Source organism: Oryx dammah, unplaced genomic scaffold (assembly GCF_014754425.2).
Source record: "Oryx dammah isolate SB20612 unplaced genomic scaffold, SCBI_Odam_1.1 HiC_scaffold_4, whole genome shotgun sequence".
In the NCBI taxonomy this organism is placed as follows: Eukaryota; Metazoa; Chordata; class Mammalia; order Artiodactyla; family Bovidae; genus Oryx; species Oryx dammah.
In genome coordinates this window covers 48596725-48613483 of record NW_024070188.1, presented here as the reverse complement: position 1 = coordinate 48613483, position 16759 = coordinate 48596725, and the positions used below count along the sequence as shown (strand labels likewise).

Below are 16759 nucleotides of genomic sequence, written 5' to 3'. Positions count from 1 at the left end.
GGAAATACTTATTAGGAAATAAGACAGGAAATAAATTCTTATTAAATGCAATATTCAGTCAAAGTTGTTATATATCAGAAAAAAAACTACTTACTTCAAGATCAAAAGAAAATTAGGGCTAAACAGAAATTTACCTGCTCTGATATCTTCCCTCAAGAGGAACTAAAAACCAGCTAAGTGAACACATCTAAATTATAGCAGTGTAACATCACTGAATTGTTAATAATTTGATTTACTCATTCTGTTCCTAAACAGCATAAAATATCATCTCTTTGTAGCTCATTGAAAATTATTCCAGAGATATCTAAAACCTCTTTAATATTCCTCTCAGTATATAAAACTTTTCTAGTGTAGCATCTCATTATCCTATCCACGTTATTCCTGTCTGAACATTCAGTTTCACTCACTGGAATAAACATCTGCTACAAACATTATTAATGAGATAACATATCAAAGGATCCAAGCAAGTTACTAACTTCCTGGGGTAATTACACTGTTCTCTATAAAAACCATTAGAGCAGTAACTACGTTCAGAAGCTCCCTGAACATATTATAAATGGTTTATCTACATAACAGCTATTTCTACAAGTCACCAAGTATTTGTCAGGACAAGTATAGCATGACTACATGTCTAGCACTCAATTAAAACAAAGGCAGAGGACATTTTTATGAGAAAAAAAAAATTACAATTTACATTTCAAATGTATACATTTAGTGAATTGCTTATATAAAAACTCAAAACCAGAAGTTAAGCAATAACTACAATGAATTGTGTATTCAATTTTTCTTAAAGCAAGAATGCTTGTATATATATATATTACATATACATATATATATATATGCACACACATATAATACACATACATCAGAAGTATGTGTGAAAATATCAGTAGCTATCTTCTACAGAGTGTCCGCCATATGCTAATTGTTTGGAATTACTTTATTTAATCCTTTTACATCAAATCTATTGGGTAATGGATTGCCATTATCTTACATGAATCCAGACATTTTTCTTAGGGTCATCTAGCTTTATCCTACCCTATGTGTCATGTTTTTTGAAATATGCTGCTGCTGCTGCTGCTGCTGCTTTTGACTAAATGCTTTACATTTTTGTTTGGAAATTAATGTGACAGAGAGTTGTCATATTTAAAACCTCAAAAATTTCACAACCATCACAAATGTTCCCATAACTTTCATGAGAAGACATTGACAGCCTTTCAATGATTAATTGATCCAATAAACATTTACTGAGTGCCCTTCACGTGCCAGGCACTATTCTGGGCACTGAGGACACAGTGGTTAGAAAGACAAAAGTCTCAGTTCTCGTAAGGTTTGCTTTCATTATGGCTATCAATTCATTAAAAGACTTTTGCTTATCTATACAAATTATTCCCATAGCATTACATACTTCTTATGGCAAATATACTTTGAGTTCTTTTCTTTTACTTCATTATTGGTATTACAATAGTAGTTATAAAAATATTAACAGTAAAATTAAGTTATATCCACTCCATATCTCCATAGGTATCTTTTAAAGTCACCACAAAGTTAAATGTAGATGAAGACAGTATGATAAAAAAGATATAGTTATTTTGACATTCAAAAACTGTCATAAAAATCAAATGCAACTTATATCATCTTCAAAATAATCTTTAAAAACTAAAATATGAAAACAGGATCTTAAAGAGATTATTTTCTTTCCCATTTTTACTGCAGCATTATTCATAATAGGCAAGATATGAAAATAACCTATCCACCAACAGATGAATAAAAATAATGCATGTAAGTATATATATATATATTTTTAATGTATATTATACGCACACACACAATGGAATATTATTCAGCCATGAGAAAAAACCCTGTCACTTGTGACAACATGGAACTTGAGGACATCAGTTAAATGGAATAAGGCAGAAAAAGACAAATACTGTAAGATGTCACTTATATGTGGAATCTAAAAAAGCCAAACTCACAGAAACCGAAACTGGAATGGTAGTTACCAAGGGATGAGAGGGTGGGAAAAATGAGGAGATACTAATCAAAGGATACAAGCTGCCAGGTATAAGACAAATAAGTTTTGATGATCTAATGCACAACATGCTGATTATAGTTACTACTGTGTTTACATACTTGAAAATTGCTAACAGATAGATCTTAAATGTTCTCACCATCGAAAAGAAATGGTTATTATGGAAGTGACAGAAGTGTTAGTTAACACCATAGCAGTAACCATTTTGCAATATATGTGTACCAAATCAACAATTTGTACACCTTAAACCTGCTTAATGCCATGTCAAATTGTATCTCAACAAACCTGGAAAAAAACTAAAATAACTAAAATATACATATATATGTATATATGAAAGTGAAAGTGAAGTTGCTCAGTCACGTCCAACTCTTTGCAACCCCATGGACTGTAGCCTTCCAGGCTTCTCCATCCATGGGATTTTCCAGGCAAGAGTACCTAGAATGGGTTGCCATTTACTTCTCCAGGAGATTTTCCCAACTCAGGGCTCAAACCCGGGTCTCCTGCGTTGCAGGCAGACTCTTTACCTTCTGAGCCACGAAGGAAGCCCCATATTCACACACATATATGTGCATTCATGCTAAGTCTCTTCAGTTGTGTCCAACTCTTTGTGACCTTATTGACTGTAGTCCACCAATCTCCTCTGTCCATGGGACTCTTCAGACGAGAATACTGGGGAAGGCTGCCATGCCCTCCTCCAGGGAATCTTCCTGATCCAGGAATCAAACCTGTATCTCCTGCATTGCAGGTGGATTCTTTTACTGCTGAGCTGCTGGGGAAGCCCATACACATACTACATACAGTCTAATTATTCTAAAATATTTTCATTATGAAAAAATTAATGACTTCTATATTAATATCTGTTAAAGTAGTTACTTCAATTGGTATAAAATTTGCTGAATGAATAAATACATATATAGCAAAGCCATATAAAATAGACTACAATCGAGAAAAAGTTAACTGGTATTGAGGAAGCATAAAATTTTTACTAATCAATACTTTCAAACTTAGGAATATGAAATGTGAAGCTAAGCTCTGTTGTAAGAATAGAATCTTAAGAGTGGATAAAATTACAAAAAGTATTAGTAAGGATTAACAGAAAAAGAAAAACTATCAAAGGAATAAAATACAGAATGAATCAGGGGACTTGGTAATTTTTAGATTATAAACTCATAATACATCTATTAATTTTAGAAGTGCCCAACAACCATTAAAGACAAAGTGGTAGGCAACAGACATACCAAAAGTACAATATTATTAAGAAAAAATACTTTCAGATTTAAATTTAATCTGAAACCAAATATTTTAAGAATGAAAGAGATAACTGTAGTAGACAACTAAGAATACTAGCAAAACAAAAACTATACAATATATGAAACAGTTTATTTTGCTGTTCATGTCACTCCCAAAAGTACAAACCTTCTCTCACAACAAAGCAATATTCTTCAAGAATTTGGGTTATTTAGTATAACTTTTCTTTTTCAGAAGTCTAACTTACCGAGTACCATCTGCTTTCCAGCTTACTTTATATGGCTTCTGCTCCAAAAGTTTAATGTTTTGCTTGTCCATGGAAACAGGCTGTGCTCCAGGGAATCCAGACCTTAATGAAGATCACTGTATCACTATTATGGCTGGTATCCATACAAAGCCATACATGTCTTAAACCAATCTCACATGAGTCACACATGTAGCACAATGGTCTCCCAATCATGAAATTAACATCAGTTGGAGTAATATCAGCTTTCACAAGAATGCTAACAAAATGTTATCATTTTCTTGACATTTTAAAATGTGAGTTAACAAGATCCTAAATGCCACTATGAATTATGACTACTGGGCTAATTTTTAAATATTAACATACATGATCTAAATAGTAAAGCATATATATTTACAAGTCAGGAAGAAGTCTTGCCTTAATTATCTTACATTGCTCTAGGCCCCATACTTCATCATGACACTGCCAACTTGGCATAACTCTGCAGGGTTGGCAAGTTTCTGCTCAAAAGATGCCCAGAAGTGACAAAATAGGAGACATTTAGGTCAAGATTAAGGTACACTGGCAAGGGTTTAACAGAACACTAAAACTGACATCACTTCATCATCATTTGCAGTTTTCAGTTAAATTATTTCTAGTTGATTGATCTGTATGTACCAGTCCAAAAGTTCTTTATATTAGGAATTTTTAACAATAACCCTATTTCATCATGTTCTAACTGTAAAGTTTTCTGCCACAGATGGCAAAAACCAACAGGAATGACCACAGACCAAGACCTGGGAGCAACAGATAAGAGCCGTGAACTCTCTCCTGAATACTCTGCTATGAAATGTCTTATGAATATCTTCAAGTCATGGTAAGGGGTAGAGTATATTTAAAGCTGATTCTTCTAGGTTTCTGATGACAGAAAAACTGGAAAGGGAGGCTCATTCAAGTTTCACCTCTTCTTCCTTAATAAAATCATAAGGGCAACCAAAACTCTAATCAGCAACAGTAGAATCAAATCCACAAAACAAATACCAGAAGGTAACAACAGTAATTTTCTATTCCTCTAGAGAAGACATGTGAATCATCGAATTTTGACTCAAAAATCTAGTTATTACACTGTTTATCTTGAGAAAAATCTGATAAACTTTTGCTTGACGAATTCTATGTAAACACAGAAATTTCATGGAGCAAAGAAGCTATGTCACTGTTTGCATTAATGTTAAGTACTGTAGAGTAAGAATAAATTTTATTTAAAACTTTAATTAAAATTTAAAATGCTTATTACCCTTCCCAGCCACAGAATTGATGACACTTCTGCTGTACCTCTCCTAACTTTGGCTGAGTTGTTACTTGAGTTACACCTTTAACAGTTACACCCTCCAAAAAAATAGCACCCTGAAAATAAAAGGAAAAGAAAAATATATTAGAGTTCAAATCTATCTACAAAGACTAGACGGAATGATAAATTCATTTATTTTCAGAAATCTGAGTAAATATATGCAACAAATAGTCTGCTACAGGAGGTTCTGTAGACTTCTCTGGGATTGTACACTAGTTTTCCTTAATCCAGCATATGATTTTCAATGTACATATACAGCCCAGTGTCTATATCATGCTATCAAAGCAACCGTGGTCACTACTCAGGAATCATAACAGCAATAATAACTTATCTACCATTTACTCAGTTATGCAAAGTACCTGGCATTTTGCAGTTTCTCTAACCTTTATTTAACAATTCTGAAAATCAGACTGCATTACATTTATTTCATAAATGAACAAATGAGGCATAAAGATTTTATGCAATTTATTCAAATGGTAAAAAAGAATTTGAACCCAGGTCTAAACTATACCATTCACCAATGATTCCCAATGAAGAGGATGGGAAGTTGTGTCACTAATGGAGCTTGGATTTTGAGATACACACCTACAATATATACCTTTGTAAACTAGAATAAGACTATAACAGTAGACAAAATGGCTAAGCTATAGTCACTGGATGTATCAACATAAAAACTAAATATTACTCATCACTGAATTTTTTTTTAATACAAAAGCTTTTGTTTTATTGTTTAACAAACATACACAGGATTCAGTAAAGGTTACTAACTAAATGCGATCGAACGCGTACATTCTCCACCGCTTTGACCCACACAACTTCTAAATGATTTCCAGCTAACCAGTTAGGATTGAACATTTCGTACTTTTTATTGCTCAGTCGCTCAGTCCTGTCCAACTCTTTTGCAACCCCATGGACTGCAGCCCGCCAGGCTCCTCTGTCCATGGGATTTCCCAGGCAAGAATACTGGAGTGGGTTCCCATTTCCTTCTCCATCATCCCTGAAGTTTTAATCTAAATCCTTTAACTCAGAACTACAGAAAATGTATTATTGTATTTCATAGCAAATATACTTTTAAAATATCACAGAGAAGTGAAGCAGATGGAGAATTTATGTATCAAATAAAGAACACTCCTGGAAATTTCAGACACTAAAAAAATAGTCTAGATTCATGTTACAATTACTTTGCAACCCATAAGAGGGCTGGCATCAGTCTCAAGAAAAATCTATAAAACAGCTAGAGAGCTGTTAACATAATTAAGGAATAAAAAATATGGTCTGCAAACTGCAATGATCAATCTTCTGGCAAAGACTTGGCAAGCTGAACTATTTGGGAAGGGAAAAAAAGAATGCAATGTTTAGTACATACACATCTAGAAGAGTCCTAGGTCAAATCTGTAAGAGTCCTAGGTCAATCCACCAGACACTGATCCTACTTTTTGCCCCTAGTTCTGAATCATATTTTATAGTCATTTAAAATGTCATCTACTTTGTTTTCCTTCAAGGGAGTTTCCATGAGCCAAAGGATCAAAGAGTACCATTCCTCTCCTATTATACCATAACCTCTCTTTATCAGCCAATGAAGTTTCTGTTTTAGAATCATTTCTCCATTAAATATAATAACTAAAAAGAGTATTTTCAAAGGAAAACTTAATCAGGTGGTTGTTTTTTCAACATGTTTAGTTACTGAGATACTCAAATAACTTCAATATCCTGATAAAATTATATCTTGTATATATTAATTAAAAAACGAAAGCATCTTTACTCTGAAAGTACTAATAGCATGGAAGTTTCACATGAAGAAGGTATCCAGTTTCACTTATGAGCATGTATTTCCTAAGCAAAGGCAAAAAATCAATGATAATTTCTGAAAAGCAAAGGTCAAATTAGCATAAATTAATCCTAAAAACACAAACACTACATTTGAAGAAGCTAAATTTAATTGAACAGAATAAATAAATATTGAGCCTCAGTACAAAGAACTAATCACTCTTGGCTCTCTGTTAACTATCTTCAATCTCAACTAACATAAAAGAAAAATGAAAGTTTTCTAACCATGAACTTGCCAATTAATTACATCCACACCTGTCATGCCTATCAACCACACTGCTGACATTACCCAAAATTCAACTCTCCAGTCACCTTTCCTCTCTGATGGTCTTGTCCTCACTGCTTCTGAGCCCCTTCTTGGTTCATCTTATCATTAGTCACCTTTCCAATGTAAACCCTGGAATCTCCTTTTCATAAATAACCTTCCCTTGTAAGCTTAACCTTTTTCACGAACACCCTGTACCCTGTGTCTTCATTGGAAGCTAGCTCTCTACCAAGAAAACCACTCACTTTTCTCTTAAGTGAAAACCACTCATTCTCTCACTGCCCAAGTCCTATTCTGCTGCTGCTAAGTCACTTCAGTTGTGTCCGACTCTGTGCGACCCCATAGATGGAAGCCCACCAGGCTACCCCATCCCTGGGATTCTCCAAGCAACACTGGAGTGGGTTGCAATTTCCCTCTCCAATGCATCAAAGTGAAAGTGAAGTCGCTCAGTTGTATCCAACTCTTAGCGACCCCATGGACTGCAGCCTACCAGGCTTTTCCATCCATGGGATTTTCCAGGCAAGAGTACTGGAGTGGGGTGCCATTGCTTTCTCCGATAGGGTAGTGTAAACAACCCTCTTATATCCTCACTGCTCTCCTGGCCTCTTTCTATAGCTCCTCTTCCATTCAGGCTAACTCATTCAGCCATTAGCAGAATCAAGTAGGGCAGATAACCACTGTGGCTGGTTACATAAAAGCTCTCTTTGTGGATGGGATGCCTTCCCCACCCACAAGGAAATAGGCAGCTGAAATTTACTGAGGAAAAATCACCATCTCAGTGCAAAGGATGAGACTTCCCTACTCTTGTTAAAGACCTACTTCTATCTGCTCATGAACTCCATTTCCTTCAGTCTCCTCAGAAATTGCTCTACCATTTCTTACGCTATGATTTCAGGTTATTTTCAACTTCACTGATTCCACTAGTTCCTTATCCTCAAGTAATAACTATGCTTGGAGCCTTTCCCGAATATGTCTGCATCAAGCAATCACCCTCAGTCTCCCTTTTTGCTCATAATTAAACTGCTCGAATAGTGTTCACCAGTGTGTAGAAAAGAGTTAACATAACAGGACTGCTTGCCAGGTGGGCCTCTGGATGGCATCTGGGAAACGACTTTCACTGTTCTTGGTCAACTGATAAGACTGGGTCATCATGCCTAAACTACCTGTACAGACAATAAAACTTATGCTGAACAAATGCTTTGCTTCTGGGATTCTGGAATACTGATACATGCTAGGTACATGCTGTATGCATGACGAACCATAAATAAAAACCTTAGGCACTGAGACTCTAACAAGCTTCCCTAGACAGCAACATCACACACACGCTGCTGCATTTCCACTGCTGTGGGGAGAGTGAGCTCTGTATGGTTCCCTGTGGGAAGGGGAGAGTATAAGGAAGCCTGCACATGGACTCCTCAAAACTCCACTTCTTTTTTCCCCTTTTGATCTGGATATTCTTAGTACATTGATGCACTATATCTTAGCTCTGAGTACAACTAAGTATATACTGAGTTCTAGCAAATTTTCAAAAGCGGGGCGGTACTGTGGACCCTGAACACAACTGTCTCCTTTTTCTCACCTCCCATCTTAAGAAAGATGACTACTGTGACCTAGCTCTACTGTACCACAGAAAATAATCCTCAGAAAGACATTTCCTATCCTTACCATATTTGTTCCCTCTGTGACTTTTCATACTATTAAATCATTCACACAGGTCACTACCTAAAACTCTAAACTATTCCTCATATTTCTTTGTCCTTTCATGCTACATCCAGGAAAAATTTCTTAGCTGGATCTTCCAGTTTGATAATCTCCTCCAGACTGCTAACTTCAGGCTGCTATCAAACCCACCTCCTGATTTTTTTCTTTATTATTATCATTTCCAAGTTCTCTAACTAGTTCTTCTTCATAATAGCCTGCCATTATTTTATGGCTTGATGCCCTCTCTTGTCTTCTAAAGAAATGTTCTGTTTGCTGCTTATAAACTATTCCCTCTGGTGCTAGCTAAAAGGAATGAGGTAGTTCTGTATGTACTAAGAAAAGATATCCAAGTGGGAAAAAAAAAAGCTAACATTAAATTCATTTATGTTAACAACGGATAGGGGGAGTCAGGTTAAACTGAATAAATGTATGTAAATGCATAGAAAAAGTCAGTATCTAGAAGTATAATCAAAAAGTAGAGTGGAAGTGGGAATAAAGAGATAACTTCTAACCCTATATACACTTCCAGATTTTCACACTTTTATTTTACAAAGAGAACTGAACTTTAAGTCACTTGTGGACTCTCTAAAAGAGATAGGTAACTAGACAGGTAAGTAAAAGGGAAGAAATTCTTTTAAGATGATAAAACTGCTAGTGGTAGGATGAAAACTGAAAGATTGTTTCCAAACTTTCTTTAATGTAAGATATTATTTTATAAATAAAAAATATTTAACAATTTTAATATTTACTAACTATGATCTGAAAAGAAGAAAAACCTACTAAAGTACATAAGGCTTTAGAGTTTTCTTTTTTCATGACTCTACCTTTGGAAGTATAAATACAAATATTCTTGAAATCCACCATGTCTTCAATGTCAGTCAGAGATCAAACCTAATTGCTTCTTCCAAAAACAGAGAAGGGAAGCTTGCTGCTTTTGGCAATGGCAGACTAGCTTATTTAGACCAATGGTGCAGCCATGAGAAAACATTACAAAAGAAGTTAAAAAGTACCTGTTTTAAGACATCAGAGAATTATAAAGGTGTTAAGGACCTGAAGCCAAGAACTTAGAAAGAATGGAATTCCAGAGAGATGTGCTAGACAGCTGGCATAATTTTTCTCCTCTAGGATTTTCATCTATAGGCACTGTTTCAAAAACTGTAGCTGAGAGGGTAAGAAACTGAACAGAACTTTCAGCATTTATCACAAGAATAAGAAAACAAAAACTAGAGTACCAGGCCATCAAGGAGGAGAGGTCATGCTTTATTTTCCAGGCTTTCAGTTCTAATTCCCAGAGGACCACACTCTGGGAATTGGGGTGAACCAAAATCAGACCAGCTCTCAAACTAAAGCCCAGCTTTTAACAGTTCAATTCCAAACTGAGTTAAGATTCTCTACTCCTATCTTGTGTAGGAACAAAAGTAAATCTTCTCTGAAGGAAGATAACAGGGTACGGAGCCGCAAACCATTTCCGTAATTTTTCATACATAATATCTAGCTAGCAGAAATACCCAGGTAGGAAGAAAGAAAAAAAAAACTACAACTGACTAGAAATCAAAGGACACAAGAAGAAAAACAAAAAAAAGACCCAGAGGATAGCTGTACATCAGTTACCTCACATGGGCTTTCAAATAGGCTTAATAAATTCAAAAACCTAAATGACCCAAGATGCAGAATCCCAGTAGAGAACTGAAAGTTATTTTAATACTCAAGCTGAAATTCCAGAAGTGAAAGTAAAATAACTAAAATTAAGAACTCAATGGATAAATTTAACAGCAGCACAAACTTAAAACAGAGAATTAAAACACTTGGTCAGGAAAAAATATCCAGACTGAAAAAAATGAAACAAAAGGATAGAAAATATTGAAAAGAACATAGACAACATTTTAAGAAATAATAAAATATAAAAGGTCTATTGGGTAGAAGGAAAGAGGTGAAAAAATTGATTTAAAATAATATTTGAAGAGATAATAGCCAAGAATATCTAAAACTGATAAAAGAAAAATCCAACCATAGATTCAAGAATCACTGCAAGTAGGAAGCTAGAAAAATGCAAGAAAACCACAGGTAGAAACATCATAGTAAAACTGCTGAAAATCAAAACCAAAAAGAAATTACCTTCAAAGAAGCAACTTCTCAAAAGAAATGAATTACAGAATAATATGTTCAACGTGCCAACACAGAAGTCAAAAACCTGGGTTTCAAAGAACAACTGTTCTTCAAAAAGATGGAGAAATAAAGGCATTTTCACACGAATGTGAAATGTGTCACCTCATAATATATAAAGCAAAATCTAAGAGAACTATAAGGAGAAATAGGTAAATCCATAATCATAGTGAGGAATTTTTAAATACTCCTCTTTGTAACTGACAAAACAAAACAGGAGAAACCAGGTTTGGGTTTGCTTTTATTTTATGTCATTTTTTTTCCCCTAAAAAAACATGCACTTCTCATGCACTTCTTATGCCACTGGAGCTCTTTTGTAAAAATAAGGATTTAATGGTACTTAACTGAATATTTTTAAATGAATATAATTTTTAAAACATTTCTGCTGGCAAAGAAAAATAAATGCTGCAAACTTAACTCATTCTGTAAAATCAGTTCAGTTCAGTTCAGTCGCTTAGTCATGTCCAACTCTTTGCGACCCCATACTGCAGCACACCAGGCCTCCCTGTCCATCACCAACTCCCAGAGCTTACTCAAATTCATGTCCTCAAGTCAGTGATGCCATCCAACCATCTCATCCTCTGTTGTCCCCCTCTCCTGCCCTCAATCTTTCCCAGCATCAGGGACTTTTCAAATGAGTCAGCTCTTCGCATCAGGTGGCCAAAGTATTGGAGTTTCAGTTTCAACATCAGTCCCTCCAGTGAACACCCAGGACTGATCTCCTTTAGGATGGACTGGTTGGATCTCCTTGCAGTCCAAGGGACTCTCAAGAGTCTTCTCCAATACCACAGTTCAAAACCATCAATTCTTTGGTGCTCAGCTTTCTTTATAGTCCAACTCTCCTATCCATACATGAGCACTGGAAAAACCATAGCCTTGACTAGACAGACCTTTGTTGACAAAGTAATGTCTCTAATTTGAATATGCTGTCTAGGTTGGTCGTAACCTTCCTTCCAAGGAGTAAGCGTCTTTTAATTTCATGGCTGCTATCACCATCTGCAGTGATTTTGGAGCCCAGAAAAATAAAGTCAGCCACTGTTTCCACTGTCTCCCCATCTATTTGCCATGAAGTGAGGGGACCGGATGCCATGATCTTCGTTTTCTGAATGTTGAGCTTTAAGCCAACTTTTTCACTCTCCTCTTTCACTTTCATCAAGAGGCTCTTTTCACTTTCTGCCATAAGGGTGGTGTCATCTGCATATCTGAGGTTACTGATATTTCTCCCGGCAATCTTGATTCCAGCTTGTACTTCTTCCAGCCCAGCATTTCTCATGATGTACTCTGCATAGAAGTTAAATAAGCAGGGTGACAATATACAGCCTTGACATACTCATTTTCCTATTTGAAACCAGTCTGTTGTTCCACGTCCAGTTCTAACTGTTGCTTCCTGACCTGCATACAGGTTTCTCAAGAGGCAGGTCAGGTGGTCTGGTATTCCCATCTCTTTAAGAATTGTCCACAGTTTATTGTGATCCACACAGTCAAAGGCTTTGGCATAGTCAATAAAGCAGAAATAGATGTTCTTTTGGAATGCTCTTGCTTTTTCGATGATCCAGCAGATGTTGGCAATTTGATCTCTGGTTCCTCTGCTTTTTCTAAAACCAGCTTGAACATGTGGAAGTTCACGGTTCACGTATTGCTGAAGCCTGGCTTGGAAAATTTTAAGCATTACTTTACTAGCGTGTGAGATGAGTGCAATTGTGCGGTAGTTTGAGCATTCTTTGGCATTGCCTTTCTTTGGGATTGGAATGAAAACTGACCTTTTCCAGTGAGCTGTTTAAACTTTTACACTTTTAAATACTAGATCATAATTCAAGAACACATTACGCATATGCTTCTAATTAATGTTACTCTTTAAAAATTCAGTTGAATTCCCTCATAAAAATGATATGAGAGGGTAATCATCTATGTGTTATGCTAGTAGACTTTCTTTAGAATATGATACTTATTTTTCCAGGTATGTGATTCAGTAATTTCAGATATAAATCCAGAAAATAAGTTAGATTAAAAAAATGTTATTTTTGAAATTAGTTTCATGTTTCAAAGCAATTTATACACTTGTTAGTGATGGCAGAATATTGAAGATTGAAATGTATACATATTAACAAAATGTTTTCCAAATAAGAAACTTTTAGTCCCAAATAATTATATTTTATGAGTTACATTTCAGGCATTTTCTTCCCTGCCTGTGAATCAATACCTACTAAGAAATGAGTTGTGAGGTTTACTGCTTACTACTCAACCATGGTATCCCACATACCTGAATGATTAACTTTATTAACAATTAATTACCACCACATTTTTCCCAACTTTCCCCTTTGGCCTACAACATATATTTCTATATGTACAGTCACAGCCAGCATTTTTCTTCTCAATATATCCACTATCCCACCAAGAAAAGAAGGTAACACCTAATGTTTTTTGTTAGGCCTTGTATTTCTAGAAGATTAATAGGAATTGCTTATTGAAGAAATAAGAGTCTTCTGAATTCAACTTTACAGAAAAATATGAAAGTGCCACCCATGGAAAGGAGAATTTATGTATAAAGTTATTTTAAATATGGGACAAGTTTGTAAAGCACTAGTAAAAATATTCACTTTATATTTAGTTGGAATCTCACATCTTTTGCAAAGAAACAATAAATTCTCAATCTAACATCTAACAGTTCTTTGGTTTACCTAAGAAACAAAAAAAGGAAAACTTTATATAACTGAAAATTTTTTGTAGAAAAGGCCACGATCCACGGCTATCAAGAATCTTTGGGAGGACAGGAAATTCTTCTCAATGCTTTGTGGTGACCTAAATGGGAAGTGAATCTAAAGAGGGGATAACTGTGTATGTATAAATGATTCACTTTGCTGTACGGAGGAAACGAATATAACATTATGAAGCAACTATACTCCATTAAAAATTAATTAAAAAAAAAAAAGTCTTTAGGGTACTTTCCTGGTGGTCCAGTAGTTAAGACTCCACACACTCACTGCCAAGGGTCTAGGTTCAATCCTCAGTTGGGGAACTAAGACCCCACAAGCCACGTGGTGCAGTCAAAAAAAAGTCTTTGGAAATAACAGATATAGAGAAACCTTACAAATCCAGCAAAACAAACATAGTCAACATTCTATTTGCATAAATCTCAATAAGCCTGTAGAGGAAAAAGGTAGACTATAATAATAGCTTTAAACATTACCAATTTTAAACGTTCTTTTCTCCTTTTACCAAAGGAGGCGCTTGACCCAGGTTCTGATTCCTTTTTTCCATCCTCGTCCTCATCTTCATCTTCATCATCCTCAAAACACCAATCTGGCAATAGAGGTGGGGGTGGTGCTTCCTCTATATCACCATAGCGACGAAAAAGTTCTTTCAAGTAATCACCCTTATAAATTCCTGGTGGTCTGGCTTGAGCAAAAGTAGCAACTGCTGCTTCAATACTATGGAAAATAAACACCATGCAATTTCCTCACTACTCTCCATTTATGCAGATTTATCAAAATTCTCTTATTATATTTAAGGCTATTATAACAAAGTATAATAGTTTTCATAAAATGTGTACATCACAATCCCTTCTCTCAAGGGATTCAATCTACCAAGACAAATCATTCTGAAACAGTTTTAACACAAGGTACATGGTATTTCCTAAACTCTAAAGGTAAACTGCAATGAGTGTAATGAGGAGACCTGGGTGGAGTCTGTAAAGAATTTAAGTTAACCCTTAAAGGTTGAGGTCTGATTGTAACAGAAAAGACCAGTCAAGGAAAAGCAACATGAAGATAAAGTAAAAGCATGCTGGTTTTTCAGGAACTTTCAACAGACCCAAGCGTTAAGAGCAGAGGTCATCAGAGCAAGGCTAAGCATAGGCTGAATCTGACATAGTAGTCGACATAGTGTAGAGTTACCTTTTAGAACATCTGAAAGGGCAGAAAGGCAGAGGCAGAATGTATGCAGTAGAGAACCACAGAGGATGAGTAAACAGAGAAACATATAATCACATGTCTACTTCAGGTGATTATATTCAGAGAAGGACTTACTGCATGAAAGGCTTTGTAAACAAAAGACCTTTAAAGTAAATGAGGAAATTCAGTAATATCTCATTCTCTAATCTCTCAGAATCTAAAAAGACACTTTACAAGTTAACAGGTGCTCATAACGACCTGTTGATTGGCTTAAACAGAGTAACTCAGTCCCCCAAAATACCTTTATATTTAAGACTATTATACAAAGCATAACAGAAGTTTTATAAAATGGACACACCACAGTCCCTACTCACAAGGCATTCAATCTACTAAGAGACAAACCATTCTGAAACAGTTTTAACATAAGGTACGTGGTATTTATAGTATTTAAGCTTTTTCTAATACTCAGCAGCTATTTTTTTAAAAGGTACTTAAAAATGAAATGAAAAACAACAGTAGTAACCTCCAAGGTGAAAACATACACAAAATATTGGGAGAACCTGTCTCCAATAATTCTGTAAGATGTGAAAAAAAAAATCTGGGAAAGAAAACGTATAGTATTTGGGATCCATAAGCACTCAACATGCTACTTGGTAGAAAACATCAGTAATGAATGGTATTCTAAAGATTAACCAAATCTAAAATGAAAACCACTGAAATCATGTTAAGCATGAAGTGAAGTGAAGGGAAGTCGCTCAGTCATATCCGACTCTTTTCGACCTCATGGACTGTAGCCTACTACGCTCCTCCGTCCATGGGATTTTCCAGGCAAGCGTACTGGAGTGGGTTGCCATTTCCTTCTCCAGAGGATCTTCCTGACCCAGGGATCAAACCCAGGTCTCCCGCACTGTAGGCAGACGCTTTACCGTCTGAGCCAAAGTAATCTATTTGTTAATCATGACTTCACCAAAAAACCTAGAAATATAAAATGCTAAAACTGAAAAAAAAAAATCGATAAAATTTTTTATCAATTACTAAATATATCTTCTTTCACTACAACAAGAAACAAATACCTCCAATCCATTTTCTCCACCAAGAAGGCACATATGAGGAAACCAGTGCGATTGAAACCATGGGTACAATGAACACCTAAAAAATAAAGCAGTTTTGATTTAAAATTACAAATCACTTCAGAGGCCACATTTCACTTTAAAATTCCAATCTGCAAACAAAACATTTCAATTATTTTATAAAATAACCACATTTTTAAAACTTAGCCCTCTCTTATAACTATTAAACCTGTCAGCTTAAACTGCTTGGAATATAACTTATAGCATTAGCTAAAAGTTTAAATATAACATATTGATTTATTAATTACAACTGTTTCTAAGGTCTAAAGTTTTATTTCAAAACTAAAAGATCCAAGCATTTTAAATAAGGAGAAATTTCATCAAACATACAACTCTAAAAGACACACATACACACCCACACAGGACATTTGACTGGATACAGAAACTGATGAATATACAGCACAATAAAAATAAAACTACTTTAAAGCTCTCTAGAAGCCAACTGACTGTATCTTTACATTAGCCTACAATCTTTCAAAATAGACTTTTAAAAGGAAAAACTGCTGAGAAAAAGAAATTTATTTTTGTTAAGCTTTTTTCAGAACATATTCCAGGTAAGTATGGTCCTATCTTTATAATATGCAAAGCTACAAATGAGCTTCATAACTTCCAAAAATGACTGCATTCTCAAATCATTTTAACTACTTTGAAAATGTAATAAAAACGACTTGGTGTACATTACTAAATTATCACATTTTAGAAAATCCACTTCATTGGCAGTTCAACACAAAATAGAGAAAAAGCATCAATGAAGCAAGAAAACTACTAAGGAAATTATCCCACTAATCTCTATGTGAGATTAGGGTTTCACTGACAAGGGTCCTGGTGATGGGAAGGAATAACATGGAGAGGCAGATGGAAGAAACATTTAAAGTAGAATCTGCAATCTGAGGGATCAATTACTGTCAACACTGATAGAAAAGATGTAGAAG

The 16759-nt window shown here is 35.2% G+C and overlaps 1 protein-coding gene across 1 annotated transcript in view; it reads right to left on the bottom strand.

The window, feature by feature from the left end:
- RNGTT (RNA guanylyltransferase and 5'-phosphatase) overlaps nucleotides 1–16759 on the bottom strand; it is a 241443-nt gene that overhangs the window by 184676 nt on the left and 40008 nt on the right. Inside the window, exons 5-8 of the mRNA XM_040238814.1 lie at nucleotides 15771–15846; nucleotides 13995–14235; nucleotides 4798–4907; nucleotides 3528–3629 (exon numbers count right to left, since the gene is read on the bottom strand). Coding sequence (XP_040094748.1) covers nucleotides 3528–3629; nucleotides 4798–4907; nucleotides 13995–14235; nucleotides 15771–15846 — 529 coding nt within the window. The remainder of the gene's footprint in view (nucleotides 1–3527; nucleotides 3630–4797; nucleotides 4908–13994; nucleotides 14236–15770; nucleotides 15847–16759) is intronic.